The sequence below is a fragment of the Phragmites australis genome, chromosome 2 (genome assembly GCF_958298935.1).
Source record: "Phragmites australis chromosome 2, lpPhrAust1.1, whole genome shotgun sequence".
In the NCBI taxonomy this organism is placed as follows: Eukaryota; Viridiplantae; Streptophyta; class Magnoliopsida; order Poales; family Poaceae; genus Phragmites; species Phragmites australis.
Window position 1 is genome coordinate 49580935 of NC_084922.1, and position 18187 is coordinate 49599121.

Sequence of the window (18187 nt, forward strand, 5' to 3'; positions counted from 1 at the left end):
AAGATATATATAAATTTAATATTAATAGCTGTGGGTACTTATCTTACATTATTTATACTCGCTCCAATCTCTTTCGCTTGTCATGTTAGTACTACTTCCCGACAAGGTCTCTAATGTGCACCATCATACCTAGCTCTATCCATCCTATTCTTCATGGTCATAGCTGATTGTTGAAATGTATTGATATGGGATTACTTTTACGACAAATCTACTAATGTCATTAACTCATGATAAATCACCATACGTGTTTACGTATAGTAGTCATATAAAATCGATCACACGCATTCAGGAGTACAACATCTAATTTGGAGTAGACGTAGTGTGTGTTTTGTTTTGCAAATGAGTTAATATTACTTGAAGGGTGTGCATGCCATCTTTTAGTACAATCTATGTGGCATGCAGTGGTGGACGATGGAGGCTAGCTGGACAGGGAAACTACCTATAAGAGAGAGAGAGAGAGAGAGAGAGAGAGAGAGAGAGAGAGAGAGAGAGAGAGAGAGAGAGAGAGAGAGAGAGAGAGAGAGAGAGAGAGAGAGAGAGAGAGAAAGAGAGAGAGAGAGAGAGAGAGAGAGAGAGATGGGAGCAAGTGAAGTATGTTCTACGTTGAGGTGACAGCATGGCAACTCACTATCCTTACTAAATATTCCTTTTGATGCGATATGTTCAGGGGATAGCTTGGAGAAGGGGTGATATCTGATAAGTTCATAATCATTTAATTATAGTGCACACAAGAACGACAACAGCAGCATGCATCTTAAGCACCAGTGATCATGAGAAGACTTCTTACACATTAGTAAACTGCTTACGGTGTAAATGTTAGGGCGCAAGCGTCATTGCACTAAGATGTAGCATTATATATAAAAAAACTTTCCTATTCAAGTACTATTTTAGCTGGCAATTAAATTTGTACAGATGCAGAATGAGAATAATATGCAGTATTTATTCAACATTCAGATGTAAGAAACTAAATTGAATTAGAAAAATTACAGAAAGTATAAAAAACTTGACGCAAGGGAGAGACACCCGAAAGGTATTGCATTAAGGTCGAGAAAAAACCCCTGAAAGTCGGCTACAACCCGCACGTTGAGCGACCGGGCCACGACTACGAAAAACATACAATAAAAGACCTTTTTTGCAAGAACCAGAGTTCAAGCCCTGATTGTTAGCCTCAAGCCTGAAGGTCTTACCACAATGCTATTCACACCTTCTCAAAATTACAGAAAGTATGTTACTACCAATATTCTCATGATGATTAATTAACTGAATTGTACTAAGTCTCATATATATTCTTATACCACCCGCAAGCATTTTCTGACAATAAGTTATCAGCTCCTTTTAATTCCGCCTCTAATCATTCTAGAGTTGACTAATGCCAACGCAATATATTTTAAGGTCATGAGAAATACTATTCCATGAAATTATTACACCAACTTGAGCTTAGTATGAGTATCTTCAAGGATACACGCATGATCCACAGCAGGCTAGCAGCTGGGCACCTAATTGTCAGCTATTGAAGGTGAGGCTATCACGTAATGCAGGAAGCAAGAATAATATTTCAAATATAAGAGAAGTTCAAGGTACTGCATGCATGCATACCTGCATGGGCCATCTATCTACCATGTAGACACTACAGTGTCAGCCTCATGATGCATGATGAGGACAAATTAATCCTATATATGGGGTACTGGACGACGACCATAGCTGCACAAGATACCAATTTATATAGCACATGAACAGAAAACAATTGAGTAAGATCGATGACAACTGCATATTATGGGCATTTCACCAGTTTATTATATTGAGCATAAGTTTGTGAGATCATTACGCAATCATGCTGCATCGACGACAGTGCCTTCACGCCGTATACACGATTTGCAACATCAGTATATACTATGATGGACGTATACATGCATCATATCCGAGAAATGCTCAGCTGTTGATTAGCTCGCTCCTGATTAATCATCAACTACCATTATTAAACATTGCCCATGGTGTATATTAGTCTCATTGGCACACAACACAACAGGAGAGTTGCCTTCAAGATATTGCCAAAGTTTGCTCAATTACATTCTTGGACCAGTTGCAAAATATTGTTTTCTATGAGACTAGTGAAATCATTGATTCATTCTGTCCATGATTAGATGTGTTTGGCACGAAGAATTGGAAAAAAATCCATTGTTTTTGCCAAATTATTAAGGTCTACTACCTGATCATCTCCGTTAAGAGAATAGCTAATTAAGGCGCTGTTATATTGTTAAGTTACTAAAATCTCCGTTTAGTGCTCATAATGCAATTCAGAGAAACACAATGTCGACAACAGTTTTTTTAAAGTTATCTTCGCCATAATGTTTATCAATATGCCATAAAAAAAAATCCTAGCCTCAAACCCATCGTTGGTCCAGGAACATTCAGCAAATGGATATTGTGGCACAGTGTGACAAGCTTATAGAATGTCAGCACTACATTAAGTGGCATTTTTAGATGCATAGCTAGCATACATATATATAGTGACCACGTGCTAGTCACTACCTACAGTATCAAATAACCCATGGCCTTAGTCTCCATGCCTCGACATCGAAATAAAGAAATCTATAGGTGGAAAGATAGTTTATTAACACGCTAATGCTCCTCTGTTCTAAAAACATGCTAATGCTCCTCTGTAGACTATGATAAAAAGCTGTGTGTGTTGGATTCTCCAAACGCACATTTAACCAGTTCTTTAGGTCAACATCTCTTCCTCTCTAGACTGATTTCATGTTCTGATAGATTGTACAACTGATCTGCCTTTGGGAAGCAAGACATATTCTTCAGCAGTCAGTCAGCATATGAAAGTACTCCAATTAATTTCAGGTGACACATTTTTGTTCTCTGAGATGCACTGCTTGATTGATGAGTGTCCAGATAATTATGCAGATAAGCTTGTCATTCACAATATGGACTCAGTGAGGTCTCTCCCACATACACTGCAGATATTGTGCTGTGAACGCAGACTAGAACAGATTGAGAAGAGGATGAGTGGCATGATGCTAACAGGAAACAGATACACTCTCAAAGTTTTCACAGAATGAACTGAAGATGACACCGACCAGTCACATGTCGAAAGCACAACGGAGGCAGTTCAAATGTCTCTATAAATTACCATCGGTCTTGAAGACAAGTGAGTCTCTTTCTTACGGGGTGTCCGGGGCGAGTGCAATCGCTCTAGGAATTCTTAGGATTTATTCCAAATTTGTATTAAATTATATGGATTTTGGATCCAAAATTTGCAAAGATGGACATATACGAACAAAACTGGATTCCAATTAGAAAAGATGGACATGGTAGGACTGGCATGTTTTCATGGAAGCAAGAAATTTTGACTGACCAATCAATCAGTCCCAGAAGAGAAGACACATACACCTTTTTATGTTGCATCTCCTTTATTTGGCTCCACTGATATACTGTTTCTATTTGGCTACCTACAGATTGGTTCATTTGCATTGTAAAAATGTTGCATAGAAGTTGAAGCACCTCCCTACTTTCGATTAGATTTCACTTTCCCTTGTGGTGCAGCTGCAGCCTCAGCATGCAGTCTCTTGACCAGCTGCATGCCGATAAAGTGGACACACACAACACTTAAAGCCCTGCACCTTTCCTCTCTCATATCTCCAATGTGGCACGGGAGTTGGAAAAGATAGTGCATGACAAGATGTTTGGATTGGGGAGGTCAGAGTTTTGATCATAGTTTCTTGTGATATGTCGAAGGAAGATCTTGTGGACCATGCACATCACACATGCATGCATACAGTTGCAGCACAAGGCTGGCGGGGGCTGCATGCTGCAGCGGCAATCTTGTAATGCTGCTGCAGCAAGCCTGCAACCATGCACTCATGCCATGGAAAGACACATCACTGGATCTTTGTGAACCAGCTCAAAACCATTAAACCAACAAGGGTCCTCTCCTCTGTGTTTCAGTGTCCTCTTTAGTTTGATCTCTACTTTATTTTGTCTCTAGCTGTCTCTGAAAAAAGGTTTTGTAGTAGTGCTCACTGCCAGGCCACAAGCTTATAATGGCAGGAACAGCCTTCAAGCTTCAGGCTTAGGAGGAGGTATCTTGCTGTTCATGTCCTGCCTCTTTTTACTGTTTTTGTACGCTTCTTTGATAGGCTAGTAGGGGTAGGATGCTACCACTACTCATAAAGCTACTACTCCTAGTACATGGGTACTGCATATGCATGCAAGCACGTCTCTGAAAAAGGAATCAATAAACTGGCATGCATGTAAAAAGCGTATGCACGCACACGTATGTGCTCAACAACTATTTTTAACTCCTATACAAAATCCTTGTTTGAACTTTGAAGCCAGTTTGCCTCCTGGCTTGCAGATCAGGAGACAGGCCAATGACTGACTAATCTTAATCTCGTACCAGGTCAGATAATGCAGTTAGTATAAACATAATCAGTCAAGGGCAAGTTTTGATTTCAGGACAAACTTATGATGCTATCAGAGGAGTTAAGAGATGACCAGGAATCACCTGTGCTTGCTCCAACAGAAACATCTTACCCATCCTTTCAAGTTTCCAGAGTCAGACTGTTCAAGCTTCCATGATCTTGCAGTTATTCCAATTTCCAAGTCCCTGGACAAGGATATCACCAATTGCAGTTTATTTGTAGCAGCTCTTGATACTTCTCTGCATGCACCAGATAGATATACAGGAGCTGTCTCCTCCCTCACATCATACCACTTGCAACTGTTCTTCTGTTACAGTTTTGTTTCTAGATTCAGTTTTTCCATTGCCTATATATAGTACAGCATGTAGTCCGAATTCCCGATGCCCCAAGGGAGAATCCGGTAAGCTTTATAAAAAGAACCACATCACAGATCTCTCATCCATGTCAAGGCAAAGTGCAAATATATATCCACCTGCATATATATTGTTTTGTGCTGCTGCAGGCTGCTGTTTTGACTAGACAGAGACTCAGAGAGATATGGAGCCCTTTTGTGCCATGCAAAGCAGGGAGCCCCAGGAGCAGGCATTTTGCATCATAGCAGGCATGACCAAGCAGGCTCTCCTCTCATCTCCTGCTCTAGCCCCTAGACATGCTACAGCATCACACACACCCTCATACCATATCTCTTTTTCCTTCTGTTCTTTCTGATCTCACTAACAACACGACATAACAAGACAAACAGAGGCACTTAAACTAGAAAAGACAGAGCTGTTTCTGCTGAATCGAATCTTCATGTCATTCTAGTAAAACATGCTACATAACTGCACCTGATGGAACTTTGCTGAGATCAATCAGAATACTGATCACCAAAAGAATGAGTAACTACAGACGGCGAACAAAACTCTTCTGCTTTTGCGTTTATGTACACTTGGTCACATAAACTGAACTCATCAAATTCTAGTTCAAAACAACCAGAACTGATAGATAATAATACTTGCGTATATCTACTTGGTTTCAGTCGTTTAATCTCAATGATTCAGAGTCGTAACCTGGAAAATTGCTTTTCTGAATTTGATAAAACAATGTCTATATGTGTGTTATGTTTTGAACTATGGTGGATGATACACTGTATATGATGGGAGGATTGTTTTTGAACACATGGAAAAAGCAGCCATTCTTTTTTAAGCCTACAAAACTAGAATGGGGATGCCATCTCATCCAGTAATGCATTTTAATCTGGATGATCTTGTGAAGAAGTATGAAAATTTAGAGAATCTTTCTGCTCCATTTAGTATGGAAGAAATTGACAGAATGGTTCTTCATACGCCTAATGACAAATCTCCAGACGCTGATGTTTTTAATAGTCTCTCCTTTAAAAGACGTTGGCATATCATCAAGGATGACTTCTATGTTTACTGTAATGATTTCTTCAATGGCAATTTCAGTCTTCAGGCCATCAATAATTCGTTCATCACCCTCATTCCAGAAAACAACAAGCTAGTTGGGATTAATAATTTCAGAGCTATCTCTCTAATGAATTATACCCTCAAATTACTCACTAAGCTACTAGCAAACAGATTACAAGCTAGTATCATTCCTATCATTCATCAAAACCAATATGGTTTCATAAAAAATAGAACTATTCAAGACTGTTTGGCATCAGCTTTTGAATATTTACACCAATGTCAACACTCGAAAAGGAAGATTGTAGTTTTGAAGTTAGATTTTGAAAAGGCTTTTGATACTATTGAACATGGCACTATCTTGGGCATGTTACATCATCTGGGTTTCAATGAGAAATGGATGAATTGGATTCATAAGATCCTTGATTCTGGCTCCTCTGCTATTCTTCTCAATGGGTCCCGAGGAAATTTTTTCATTGCAAAAGAGGGGTGCGCCAGGGGGACCCTCTATCACCTCTTCTTTTTGTTCTGGTGGCTGAATTACTCCAATGTGTGATTAACAAGGGACATAAAAAGGTCTTCTTAGTCTTCCAATCCCCTCTGTTAGCTCAAATGACTTCTCCATAATTCAATATGCTGACAATACAATTTTATTTCTAAAAGCTTCACAGAAGGAGTTATTTTGTCTTAAAACTTTGCTTGAGACCTTCTCTCAATCAACTGGGCTCAAAATTAACTATGCAAAATCTTGTTTCATACCTTTAAATCTTAGTCAAGAGAAGCTGATTGTATGGCAGGTGTTTTTGGATGCAAGATTGCTTCCCTTCCTTTCATATATTTGGGGCTTCCTCTTGGAACCACAAAACCTAAAGTGGAAGACTATGCTCCACTTATGCACGAGACTGAGAGAAAACTCAACTCTACTTCCAACTTACTCACTCATGCTGGTAGATTGCAACTCACCAATTCAGTCATTTCCTCCCTTTCTACATACATGATGTGTACTTGAAAATCCCTTTTGCAGTAATCGAGTTTATTGATAGAGCAAGAAGATATTGTTTATGGAGGGGATCTGATGTCAATGCAAAAAAACAAGCCTCTTGTTGCATGAAAAAAGGTGATCAAGCCTAAATCTAAGGGGGGTTTTGGTGTAGTAAATCTCAGAAATCAGAATTCAACCTTACTTCTCAAACACCTAGATAAATTCTACAATTAAAAGGATTTACCTTGAGTCAAATTGATTTGGGACACTCATTATCAAAATGGACAAGTGCCCCATGCTGTCACAAAAAAAGAATCTTTTTGTGGAAAGATGTCTTGAAGCTCTCTGATCTATTTAGAGGCATTGCCACATGCTCAATGGAATATGAAAAAACTATCCTTTTTTGTCAGATATTTGGAATGATCACATGTTGAAAGATAAATTTCCCATATTGTTTTCCTATTAAAAACTAGGAACATTTCGGTTTCTGAATTTCTGATTAACAATAGTATTGAAAGACAGTTTCATACTCCACTATCAACCTAGGCATATGAAGAATATCCCAAGTTACAAGAGCTCATTCAACAGATGCAGATACAAGATAATAAGAAAGATATCTGACATTACATTTGGGGATCACAGGTGTACTCATCTAATAAATGCTACAATCTTCCCTACAAACATATCAGTCCCCCACATCCTCTCATTTGGATCTAAGATTCTAAATGCAGCAACAAGCTAAAAGTTTTCTCTTGGTTGTTATTGATTGACAGACTCAACACAAGAAATCTACTCAAAAGGAAGAATTTCAAAGTAGAAAAAATGATAATTATAATTGTGTCCTATGTAGACTCTAAGTTGAAGAAATTATTTTTCATCTTTTCTTTGATTGTCTCTTCAGCGGAAGATGTTGGAACTTTATTGGTATTGATCGGGATTTTACCAAACCTTTCTTTGATATGATGAAAAAGGCCAAATAAGACTTCATCCCCTCCTTTTTAATGTAAGTTTTCATTATTGGAGCTTGACAGATTTAGAAGTAACAAAATGCAGTCATCTTTGAACAAAAACTGCCAAATTTCCAACTTTGGCAAAATAACTTCAAAAAGGAATCTCTGTTGCAATCCCACAGATTTAAAGAAGGCAAAAGGCCTAAGTTTTTGGACTGGATTTCTTTTTTTAGCTAGTTCTTCTGCGCGTCTGTTCTTGAGTTGTTGCTTCCTTTACAGTCCGGGCGCTTCCCTTCTTTCTGGTTTTGTTGTTTTGGTACAATTCTTTCTTTTTATTTTTAATATATATTTTTCTACAGTAGGAGTTTCCTCTACTGTTACCTAAAAAAAGATACACACTGTACAAAATCTAAATTGCTTCAGAAACAAAAGTACACAAAAAGTTGCCCTGAGGTGCACAGAAGGGCCAAACCGAGGCACATGATGAACTACAAGGATGACCCAGTAAACCTAGCACAACAGAAGCAGACTGTTCATTAAATCTTCTTCAGTTTCTCAACAGCCGTGGTCTTTTCTTGCTCAACCGGAAAGTATTTGATACCCACGAGATCACCAACTTTGCTGATAACCTGCAAATTTGGCATAAATTTAGTTCTATAACTTGTATCGCAGTAAGTACGACAACAGAATAAGTGGCCTAATCCATAAATGGTTGATACAACTCCAAAAAAAGATCAGATCAACAGTACACGGTTAGCAACTAAAGAAACCTTGTTAGACCAAGCTACCTAGGTAGCAACACAGATAAGACTTGTGGGCTTTACCTCCAATCCTTTAATGAGATCTTCCCTGGAGTGGGAAGCTGAGATACATATCCTAGCTCTGGCAAGTAGAAGTGGCGTGGCAGGAAATGCAACAGTAACAACAGCAACCTAGTAATATGGAATGGGTCACATTAGTAAACTAACAAAAACTTCCCTAAAAAAATCAATATGTTACAGTTCAGACATAAAAGAGGAATTGTTTGATATCAACTCCCATTAAGAAATGGTCAGCATTATTTATTAGGGATCTAACAGATGGTGCATATGAAAACTCACATTTTGCCTCAGGCATTCCCTTGAGAATGCAGGAATTTTAGCAGGATTGTAAAGCATGATAGGCATGACGGGTGAGTCATTATCTCCAAGAACCTCAAAACCCATTTTGTGAAGCTCTGAACGGAAGAAATTGCTGTTCTCTCGAATATGAGCAAGTTTCTTGGCCCCTAATGAGAACAATTATTACATTAGGAATTTCCTCAAAACAGGAATCATAATAAACTGGTAGGATGTAAGAATGTTGAAATTCTTTCTGATATACCTCTGTTAGTTCCATCTTCCCCTAGGATAACCTTTATAGCCGAAATAACCTGCTGGACCGCTGGAGGTGACATGGATGTTGCATAAATATGGGCTGGGCATGTATTCTTCAGATGATGAATAATCTCCTGAAAAAATATAGAATGCTTGGCGGGTCAGATTTATCAACTTTAAAATTTATTCAGTTCAGAACAGCTAAGTGAATATGCTTCGTACTTTTGATGCAGCAATGTAACCTCCGCATGATCCAAATGATTTTGTAAATGTACCCATCATAATGTCAACATCAGCTGGATCTACTCCTAGAAGCTCGCATACACCTCTCCCTGTTTTCCCAATAGCTCCAATACTGTGTGCCTCGTCTAAATATGTGTAAGCCTGTTCAGATGTTAATTACTTTAGTCAGTACTCAATGCATCACTATCAGAGTATCAGTTTAAATCACTAGTGAAAGCTGCAATGATATATATGCCGGTAATCACATGCCTGCTGACGTCCATCATGCAGGAAATATTTCTTTGCCAGTACTAAGATGCACAGTGATCCTAATACAAAGCACAAGTCATCACGTGAAATTTCCAAACCTTGTATTTCTTGCAGACATAAATAATCTCAGGGAGTTTGCATAGCTCCCCCTCCATGCTATAAATTCCCTCAACAATCACGATAATTTTCTTCCATGGCCTGTGTGTACGAGGCTGGCCTCCTGCAATCTGCTCTCTCAATACCTCTTCCAAGTGTGCAGGATCTGGAAGAAAAATAAAGAAGCATTAAACTTCACAGTGCACTGGTGATCTCAGTACTTGCAATGCAGTTGTTAGTCACTTACTGTTATGCTGAAAGACCCGAACAGTGGCCCCTGAACCTCTAGCTCCATTGACTATTGAATTATGATTCAGTGAATCACTAATTATCAGCCCCCCCTGCAATCATTACAGTACCCTTAGCTCCAGAAATCATGAAAGGACCAAAAAAGAGAATACGACTATATCTTCACAACGAACCTTCCCAATAAGAGCAGGAATGATCGCAGAGTTTGTCACATAACCCATACCAAAAAGAATAGCCGCAGGCTTACCAACAAATCTTGCAATCAGCTCTTCAAGCTCTGTGTGCAGCTTAGTGTTGCCTAAGGTCATATAAGAAACAAATAAGCTTACGAATTTCGATATATTGTGTAAATTACTCAACTGAGGCAAACTATGGCATAGTGTGACAAACATAATCACCAACCTCCATCAACTCGAACACTGCAAGTGCTAGCAGAGTATTTCTTCAGCGACTCAATAACACGAGGGGTGCAGTACTCATCAGCAGCAGCAAAACCAAGGTAGTTATAGGAACCCAAGTTAAGGCATTTGGTTGTTTTTGTGGTACAGCTGCATAAAAGATGCACCGGATCAGATTATGCAATGATATTCGCCTATGCTGAGTTGGTACCGATGGATGCAAGAATAACATACTGGAGTGTCTTGTTGCTGTCATTTGAGTAGCGCTCAACCACATCGAACCAAGCATCCGGCGCACTGGCAATTGGCCGGCAAAAGCAGTCCTGCCATGACAATTGAGGATAGATTTAAATAAGAAAACGCAAACAAAAATAAGAACGCTATTATGTTGTAGCAGGCAAGTTGTGAAACATCATCCCTCACATCTCAGGCACCGAATTCCTTTCTTTGGCTATCCTAATTTTTCGTTTCGAAGTTCCAGTTGAATTTGATGAGAGTGGAGTATTCCGACAATAATGTAAAAAATCAATCTCAAGAAGTTTCGCTTGCAAGAATTCTATGGTACAGTATGATATGATCTATCTACTCATGCAGTGAAAGGACCTGTTCTCTATTTCTTACTCGATCCAATTACAAATGAATCCGTCAGTAATAGTTACTCAATTAGAACTGCTGAGAAACAATTAAATTAACAATTGCATGATCTCGTGGTACTTGCAACAATGAAAAAAAATGACCATTTAACTATTGAAACCTTGGCATACCTGGATGCGGAGATAGAGGCGGCGCGTGTAGAAATCCTCCAGGCCCAAGCAAATCGGCGCGTAACCCTACGAAACAGATTAACAGCAACGATGTGAGACAAAGCAGCAGCACAAATCGGACGCTAACCGGCGCGGGGCAGGAAGGAACCAAGGGCACCTTGAGGTTGTTGGGCTTGCGGGCGTCGAGGATCCTGCGGAAGAAGTCGCGGAGCTGGCCGAAGGCGAAGAGGAGGCCGTAGCTGAAGAGCGTGGTGAGCGCGGTCACGTACGGGAGCCGCACCATCCTCCTTCCTTTTCCCTTCCCTTCCCTCCCCTCCCCTCCCTCAGTGCAGCACACGGCAGTGGTGGAGGCGGCGGCGGCGGCGGGAGTGGGATTTGTAGCCGCCAACCCACGCGGTGGCAGGCTACCGTGGAGGGGGAGTGGAAGCGGTCGTTAATGGCGACGAAAGGGTGGCGACTGATTAATTGATAAACTAATACGACTAACGAATCTGCGATGCTGATCAGATTGGAATAGTAATATATTGGGCGGAATCTGGATTGGGGGGGGGGGGGGTAGTGGTGGAGCAGCGCCGCAGTGGTCATGGGTTTGGACGTGGACGACGGCGACGGCCACGACGACGGAGAGCCTGCGGGGGCGGTGCCTCACCGGCGAAGTACCGCATCGCCAATCAATTTAGGGCTCTTTGAACGTAGGATTGGGAAAACATAAAAATTGAAAAAAACATAGGAATATAATAGGATGGTAGCTGAAAAATAAAAGAATTAAATATAGAAATAGAAAAAACGCAGAAATATGATAGGATAGCGGGTGAAAAATAAAGGATTGGAAAACAAATGAGCTCCAAGTTAGATGTTGAAAATCCAGCGTTTTTATAGGATTGGTAGAATATTTGTACAAAATTCTTTTGCCTATTCCTTTGAACCAAACGGTATGAACAGAATCAATTCCAAAGGAATGAAAAATCCTATGAAAATCCTTTGAACCAAAGGAGCCCTTCCATTTTTTTTTTTATCGGGGTGGATATCTCCGGCTCCTGAAATAGCATAACCACAAAATATATACTCTATCCCATCATAAATACATGTTATTTTAGATAAAACAGGGTCTTCAATATATACTTCCTCCGGTCATGAATACTTGTTGTTTTTGATTTTTCACGGTCTTTGATGTATAATTTTGACCATTATTTTTTATTATGATATGGTTACAATATCTAATAAAAATATTATATTATGAAAGTATTTTTAAGATAAATATACACGTGTGGTTTTTATATTTTCAAACTAAATATTTTGGAAGCTATTAAGGGTTAAAATTTTAAAAATTTGATCGTATCTTAGTCAAAACGACAAGTATTTATGATCGGAGACAGAAGCTTTGACTATTAGCCCTCCGTTCAGAAATACGAGTAGTAGGCGTATTATTTTTGGAAAAAGTTAAACTTTATATACTTTGACTAACATTTAATCAAATTATAAAAATGTATAGTGTATAAAAATTATATAACTAAGTTCACTGGAAAGATTTTACACTATATATGTTTTGTAGCTATAAATGATATATTTTGTGAGAAAAACTTAGTCAAAATCTAACTTCGAAAACCTTAACCCAAAAGAAATATGTATACTATTTCTAAACAGATGGAGTATTCTCTATTAGAATATATTTATCAATCTATTGAATTTGTAATATTATGAAAGTAATTTTTAAGATAAATCTGCATATATCATTTTAAGGTTTTTAACTAAATATTTTAAAACAATTATTAGTAAAAGTTCTAAATTTTGATCTAACTTTTTTTAAATGATATGTATTTATGACTAAAGATGTAGCAAATTTTACTTGTGAGCGATGTGAACCTTGGATTCTGGTTGCTGGACTAGCATATGCATCTTCAAGTCAAGGTTGCTTTCAAAGTTCAGTCCATATCCATCACCTGAATTTTGCAGTTTTTTCCACTAACTTGGTCAGGATTGGGATTCGATCGACCATGGAATGATCTGATCAAGTCAAAGAATTCCACCCATAAAACAACTCAATTCATTTCAGCTACACAAACATAAATCCGATCGACGCATGACCTGATCATACTTGGCGCTGGCACGCAGAGTATGACACGCAGCAAACTGAGTACACTTCGGCACTGGACAAACCGTGCGGCAGCTGCTCCATGTTTCTGTTCTTCCAATCTTTCTTGGTTCAGACTTCTTTCTGGAACCGTGGGCGTGTTGCCTCCTCGAAATGAAGCATAGGATTGACATCTTATTGAATTTCTTGTGCTTCTGATTGCTGTGTCAACTTCAAGGAAAGTCCAGCTCTGTTTTGAGAGGGATTATAAGTTAACTAGATCTTTCAAAAGCTTGACTTTTCAGAGAAACATGGTGAAGACTGACCTCAAAATCAGCTGCTTTTGTGGACGGCTCAAATCACGCCAACCAATAGGGGTGACAATCGGTGAATGTAAGAGTATCCATCGACCCTCTTTCTACAGAAGGCCGAGGTTTTGAATGTTCAAAATTCGCTTTGTAGCTTGGAAGGCGTATTACAAGGTATCGCTTCCGCCGTACCGCCGGCTGGAGGAGGAAGAAGACAGCGTGGATCTGTAACCGTAGTGCGTTTCCACTTCCTTCCCAGCTCATCCGCGACAAGCAATTAATCAATTGCACGCTTGCAAATTGCAATCCACACCCCCATCCTCCGTTCCCAACTGCATTTCCTCCTCGTCGTCTTCAAGAAGGGATCTTGAACTGAAGTAATCCAGGCTGGTGACTGGCGGTGCAGGACGTTGGTGGTAGGTAAGAACAGGCAATGGCGGAGGCGAAGGCGAAGGCGAAGGCGAAGGCGGGGAAGGAGAAGGAGAAGGACGTGGTGCGGCTGGAGCGCGAGTCGGTGATCCCCATCATGAAGCCCAAGCTCATCATGAAGCTCGCGTACCTCATTGGTCTCTCTCTATTCCCCCCTCTCCCCGCTTCTTTCTCTACCTGTTCCGTTTTGTCATCCACCATAGGAGATGTGTGTTTCTTGATCTCCGTCGAGCACAGAATGGTCGCGCTTACAGGGTGACTATTTGACGGCTTGACTTGTGAGATTTTTTATGATGGTTGATTAGCCTGTTTCCACTGCAAAGTTGTTATCTTGCGAGAATCTTGCCTATTTTCAGGGAAAAGCAAGAATCTTGCTTTGACTGATTCACCTTGTACTTCTGTAAAGTGGAATCTGCGTAGAGAAGTCTCCGTAGGCATGGCAACTTCAATACAAAATTCTCATCACTAATACCCTTTAGCATGGTGCCAACTGTAATGTGGCATCATATATGTCTTATTAAATATTGGCATGTCTTGGTTTCGACTGTTTGAAGCAATGATATTGTTTCGGGTATGAGACTGTGCAACCCAAAGCTAACACTATTACCCATTTCTTGAAGAACATCAATCCGATAGAGAAGAATTCTTGAAGCTCTGCAAGAGGGTTGAGTACACCATTAGGGCTTGGTACCATCTCCAGTTTGATGATATGATGGTGAGAAAAGTTTATTGTTACATACATACGCAGCATTTGTTGGCTCAAATTGATGCTTGCAACCATCACTAGGATCTTCAGTGTTTGAATGAGATTTGATATATTCAGGCAAATATTTTTGCAGGAACTGTTTGCTCTCTTCGATCCTGTGCATGGGGCTAAAAAACTGCAGCAGCAGAACTTGTCATCTGAGGAAATTGATACCCTTGAGCAGAACTTCATGTCCTATTTCTTTCAGGTAAAGGACCTATTCTGGGCGAAATCACTAGTGATAGGTTTCATCTCCAAGTAAACGATGGAGCAGTTTCTGAATATTAAAATATATCCAAACATGGTCTACATCAGTGCTCTTTAACATGTCTTTGATCGGTATACAGGTGATGGAGAAAAGCAATTTTAATATAGTAAATGATGACGAGGTTGAACTTGCTCATTCTGGACAATATCTGCTGAATCTTCCCATTAAAGTTGATGAATCAAAGGTTAATGCCCTTTCCCTGGAAACTATGTTTTCGTATCTAAAACTCACCAGATTGTAACATTTCAACTTGGTTGTTTCCTTGTGCAGTTAGATAACAAACTTCTGTCGAAATATTTTAAGGAGCACCATCATGAAAACCTACCTGAGTTCTCAGATAAGGTGAGATTTTATATGAAACATAGATGGACTTCTCTTTTGGAGACACATTTAGTAGGTTGTTTTGGGTGTTTTTTTTCTCTCTCTTTTGGTTACATCAACTCAATAGTATTTCATAAATAATAAATTATAGTTTTATATGACCTGTCGATCAGGCCAGGATTTAAATTGTGGGAACTCAGAATTCAACTAATCCTTCTTAGACTTGCATGTCTTCTTATTGTATGTGGATATCGTGATTAATATAGCTATCAGGAGTCCAAAGCTCTTCCTCTTCTATTGGCTTTGGCCTATGACATAGTATTCCTCAAATATTATTCAGAAACAACTACTTGTTTTGTACTTGCAGTCCTTTTATGTTAGCTAACATGGTCGTTTATTTGCCAGTATGTCATATTTCGGAGGGGCATTGGACTGGACCGCACTAGTAACTTTTTCTTCATGGAAAAAGTGGATGTGATCATAGGTCGTACATGGCGATGGTTCCTAGAGAAGACGAGGTATCTATCCGCTGCACATGTAATGCCCTGTGCATTTTATCTTGCTCATCCATAGGTTCACCAATTTTCCATACTGGAATTTCAGACTACAAAAGCTCTTCGCAAGAAAGAAAATCGGTAGGACAAAGATAGATTCCAAGAAAAATGATGATCTAACTGGTGATGTAGAGGACAAGGAGCTATATGTTGAACGTATACGACTTGAAACAATGGAATTAAGGTTTTTGTTCTCTTCTTAACCTGTTTAGTTATGCAATCTAATCCGTTTCTATCATGCTCTTAGGCCTCTGCCTCTCACATTTTTCTCCATGCATTGCAGCTTGCAGAACTTAATTGGCAAGGTCGCAATTCAAGAGCCTACTTTTGAAGAAGTGATTGTCTTGTACAGGTAAAAGTTATAAAATGAATTTGACTATTTGAGGTTGGAGGCAATTTTGTAGTCTTGGTTGTGATACGGCTCATTGCATTAAATTACTATGTGAACTGATTTCTGATGGTGTATATATATATATTACTTAAGGAGGAAAAGTCCCAAGGGCCAGAATGATAGAGCAATCCATGTAAAACACTTCAAAAATATTCCAATGGCAGATATGGAGTTGGTTCTGGTTAGTAAGTGTCCTTTTTCTAAAGAAAAATGTCACAGCCATACTTATTTCTTGAACTGGAATTATGCTGAAGAGCTATTCTATTGCAGCCTGAGAAGAAAAACCCAAGCCTCACACCAATGGATTGGGTTCAATTTATTGTTTCTGTTGTTATCGGACTTGTAAGTGGAGTGGAATAGGTTTCTTTTGATTCTGTTGTGGTTCTTCAGATCTTCACCTGCTGATTTAATTTTGTCAAATCGCCTAGGTTACACTCATCAGTTCACTGGAAATACCTAAAGCTGATTTCTGGGTTGTGATTGCCATCCTCTCTGCTCTGGCAGGATATTGTGCCAAGATCTATTTCTCGTGAGTATCTCAGTTGAACTATTTTTTTATAACTTATTCTATCAGCAATGTTTTATGCAGATAAAAGAAAAGTTAGAGTTTTTGTGTTTTTGACCTTTTAGACTCGATCCAGAATGCATTCACAAAATGCACAAACTTCATTAAGATGCTACTTTATTATTGTTAATGGTCGTGTTGGCAGTCTGTTAAATTAGTTACACTTAATGCAGGTTTCAACAGAACATGGCAACCTATCAAAACCTAATCACTCAATCAATGTATGACAAACAACTAGATAGTGGGAAAGGCACTCTCCTGCACCTCTGCGATGATGTGATTCAGCAGGAAGTAGGTCTACTCGTGTTTTATTCAGAATCAACAAAAGAAAGCCTTTAGTTCAGACATGGGAATTCAAAGCTGAGCTAACAATTTACTTTCATCTTTGTGGTTTCTGATGTTCAGGTCAAGGAGGTCATAATAGCCTACTATATTTTGATGGAAAATGGAAAGGCTACCAGTGATGTATATTTTGTTCTTTCATTAAGCTATATTCCGTTTCTGTATGTGTTCTTATGCAAGAGAAAATGCAAATTAAATATTCATGTTTCCCCAATGTGCTAGGATCTTGACTTGCAATGCGAAGAGTTGATCCAGGAAGAGTTTGGCTTGAAATGCAATTTTGAGGTGATGGATGCTGTTCGAAAGCTGGAGAGGCTTGGTATCATTGCAAGAGTGAGTTCTCACGTCTTCCTCTTATTACTACTTTGCCAAAACACAGGGAAGGTTTCTTACAAACACAGTGCACAAGATCCAAAAGTATTTGCAGAAACTCATTTACAGAATCCAAAAGTTTTGCGACTACAGTACCATCATGTTGTTATTTGTTTGGCCTCTACTTTGTTTTTTTTTACAATAATGAAATCTGTTTTGCATGCAGGATTCTATTGGAAGAATTTGTTGCGTTCCTCTAAAGCGTGCCAATGAGATCATCGGTGCCACTACGGAAGAGCTGGTTATGAAAGCCAGGCAAAGCTAGCGCTCTTGATTTGGACGAGGTAATCCTTTACTAAATTCTAGCCTGATGGCTCTATAACGTTTATGGCACTCCAGGAAGTCCTAACACTAAACTCTTGCATATTAGGTGGGGTAAATGCATCCTGGCCATCGGCGGAATAGTTCTCTAGTGAAAGTCTAGGAGAGATGCGGTTGTAATTTTGTTGTAGGATCTGCTGTATTATGGAATGGCTGAGGTGTGTTGTATAAGAATGTAGTGCTTACAATAAACGAGGAAGGACAATCAAGAACTAGGCATCCGTTGATTCAGTTAATGAAGAAAAAAAATTCCTTCTGAGTTGATCAAAACTCATACTGATGGTTCACTGCAGTGTGCTCACTGAGTCACTGACTTGGGCTGTTTGATCTGTCTCTGCTCTTACAGTGTATGTCAGCATGTTGCTGTTCTCCTTTCCCATT

At 39.3% G+C, this 18187-nt stretch overlaps 2 protein-coding genes across 4 annotated transcripts; one reads left to right on the forward strand and one right to left on the reverse strand.

Annotated features, from left to right (window-relative positions):
* Positions 1-7873: 7873 nt before the first annotated feature.
* On the reverse strand, positions 7874-11672 carry LOC133909527 (long chain base biosynthesis protein 2d). Its single transcript, XM_062351995.1, has 12 exons — positions 11277-11672; positions 11120-11185; positions 10590-10678; positions 10360-10505; positions 10131-10255; positions 9956-10049; positions 9711-9874; positions 9343-9504; positions 9128-9254; positions 8866-9032; positions 8590-8697; positions 7874-8394 (listed from the first exon to the last, which is right to left on the reverse strand). Exons 1-12 carry the CDS (start codon positions 11400-11402, stop codon positions 8302-8304), a joined length of 1467 nt encoding a protein of 488 aa, XP_062207979.1. The 5' UTR covers positions 11403-11672; the 3' UTR covers positions 7874-8301.
* Positions 11673-13592: 1920 nt separating this feature from the next.
* Positions 13593-18042, forward strand: LOC133909528 (uncharacterized). Of its 3 annotated transcripts, XM_062351997.1 has the most exons (17): positions 13593-13734; positions 13905-14064; positions 14548-14642; positions 14767-14880; positions 15020-15124; positions 15211-15282; positions 15667-15779; positions 15865-15999; positions 16099-16167; positions 16300-16387; positions 16477-16548; positions 16635-16735; positions 16945-17062; positions 17177-17236; positions 17336-17446; positions 17652-17769; positions 17856-18042. In XM_062351997.1, the coding sequence occupies exons 2-16, from the start codon at positions 13932-13934 to the stop codon at positions 17748-17750; spliced, it is 1485 nt and encodes a 494-aa protein (XP_062207981.1). In that variant the 5' UTR covers positions 13593-13734; positions 13905-13931; the 3' UTR covers positions 17751-17769; positions 17856-18042. The 3 variants fall into 3 exon arrangements, with proteins under 3 accessions (XP_062207981.1, XP_062207980.1, XP_062207982.1); XM_062351996.1 differs by having other exon boundaries at positions 13626-14064; XM_062351998.1 differs by lacking the exons at positions 13593-13734; positions 13905-14064; positions 14548-14642 and having other exon boundaries at positions 14767-14879; positions 15012-15124.
* The last annotated feature ends 145 nt before the right edge of the window (positions 18043-18187 follow it).

Bases quoted from the DNA above. Each gene is read 5' to 3' on its own strand.
- LOC133909527 (XM_062351995.1), bottom strand. From the start codon at position 11,402: ATGGTGCGGCTCCCGTACGTGACCGCGCTCACCACGCTCTTCAGCTAC. The intron at 10,506-10,589 runs GTATGTTATTCT...TCTTTTATGCAG, and splicing joins GACAGCAACAAGACACTCCA to CTGTACCACAAAAACAACCA. The intron at 9,505-9,710 runs GTTTGGAAATTT...ACATCTGAACAG, and splicing joins ATGTCTGCAAGAAATACAAG to GCTTACACATATTTAGACGA.
- LOC133909528 (XM_062351997.1), top strand. From the start codon at position 13,932: ATGGCGGAGGCGAAGGCGAAGGCGAAGGCGAAGGCGGGGAAGGAGAAG. The intron at 14,643-14,766 runs GTGAGAAAAGTT...ATATTTTTGCAG, and splicing joins TCCAGTTTGATGATATGATG to GAACTGTTTGCTCTCTTCGA. The intron at 16,549-16,634 runs GTAAGTGGAGTG...CAAATCGCCTAG, and splicing joins TTTCTGTTGTTATCGGACTT to GTTACACTCATCAGTTCACT.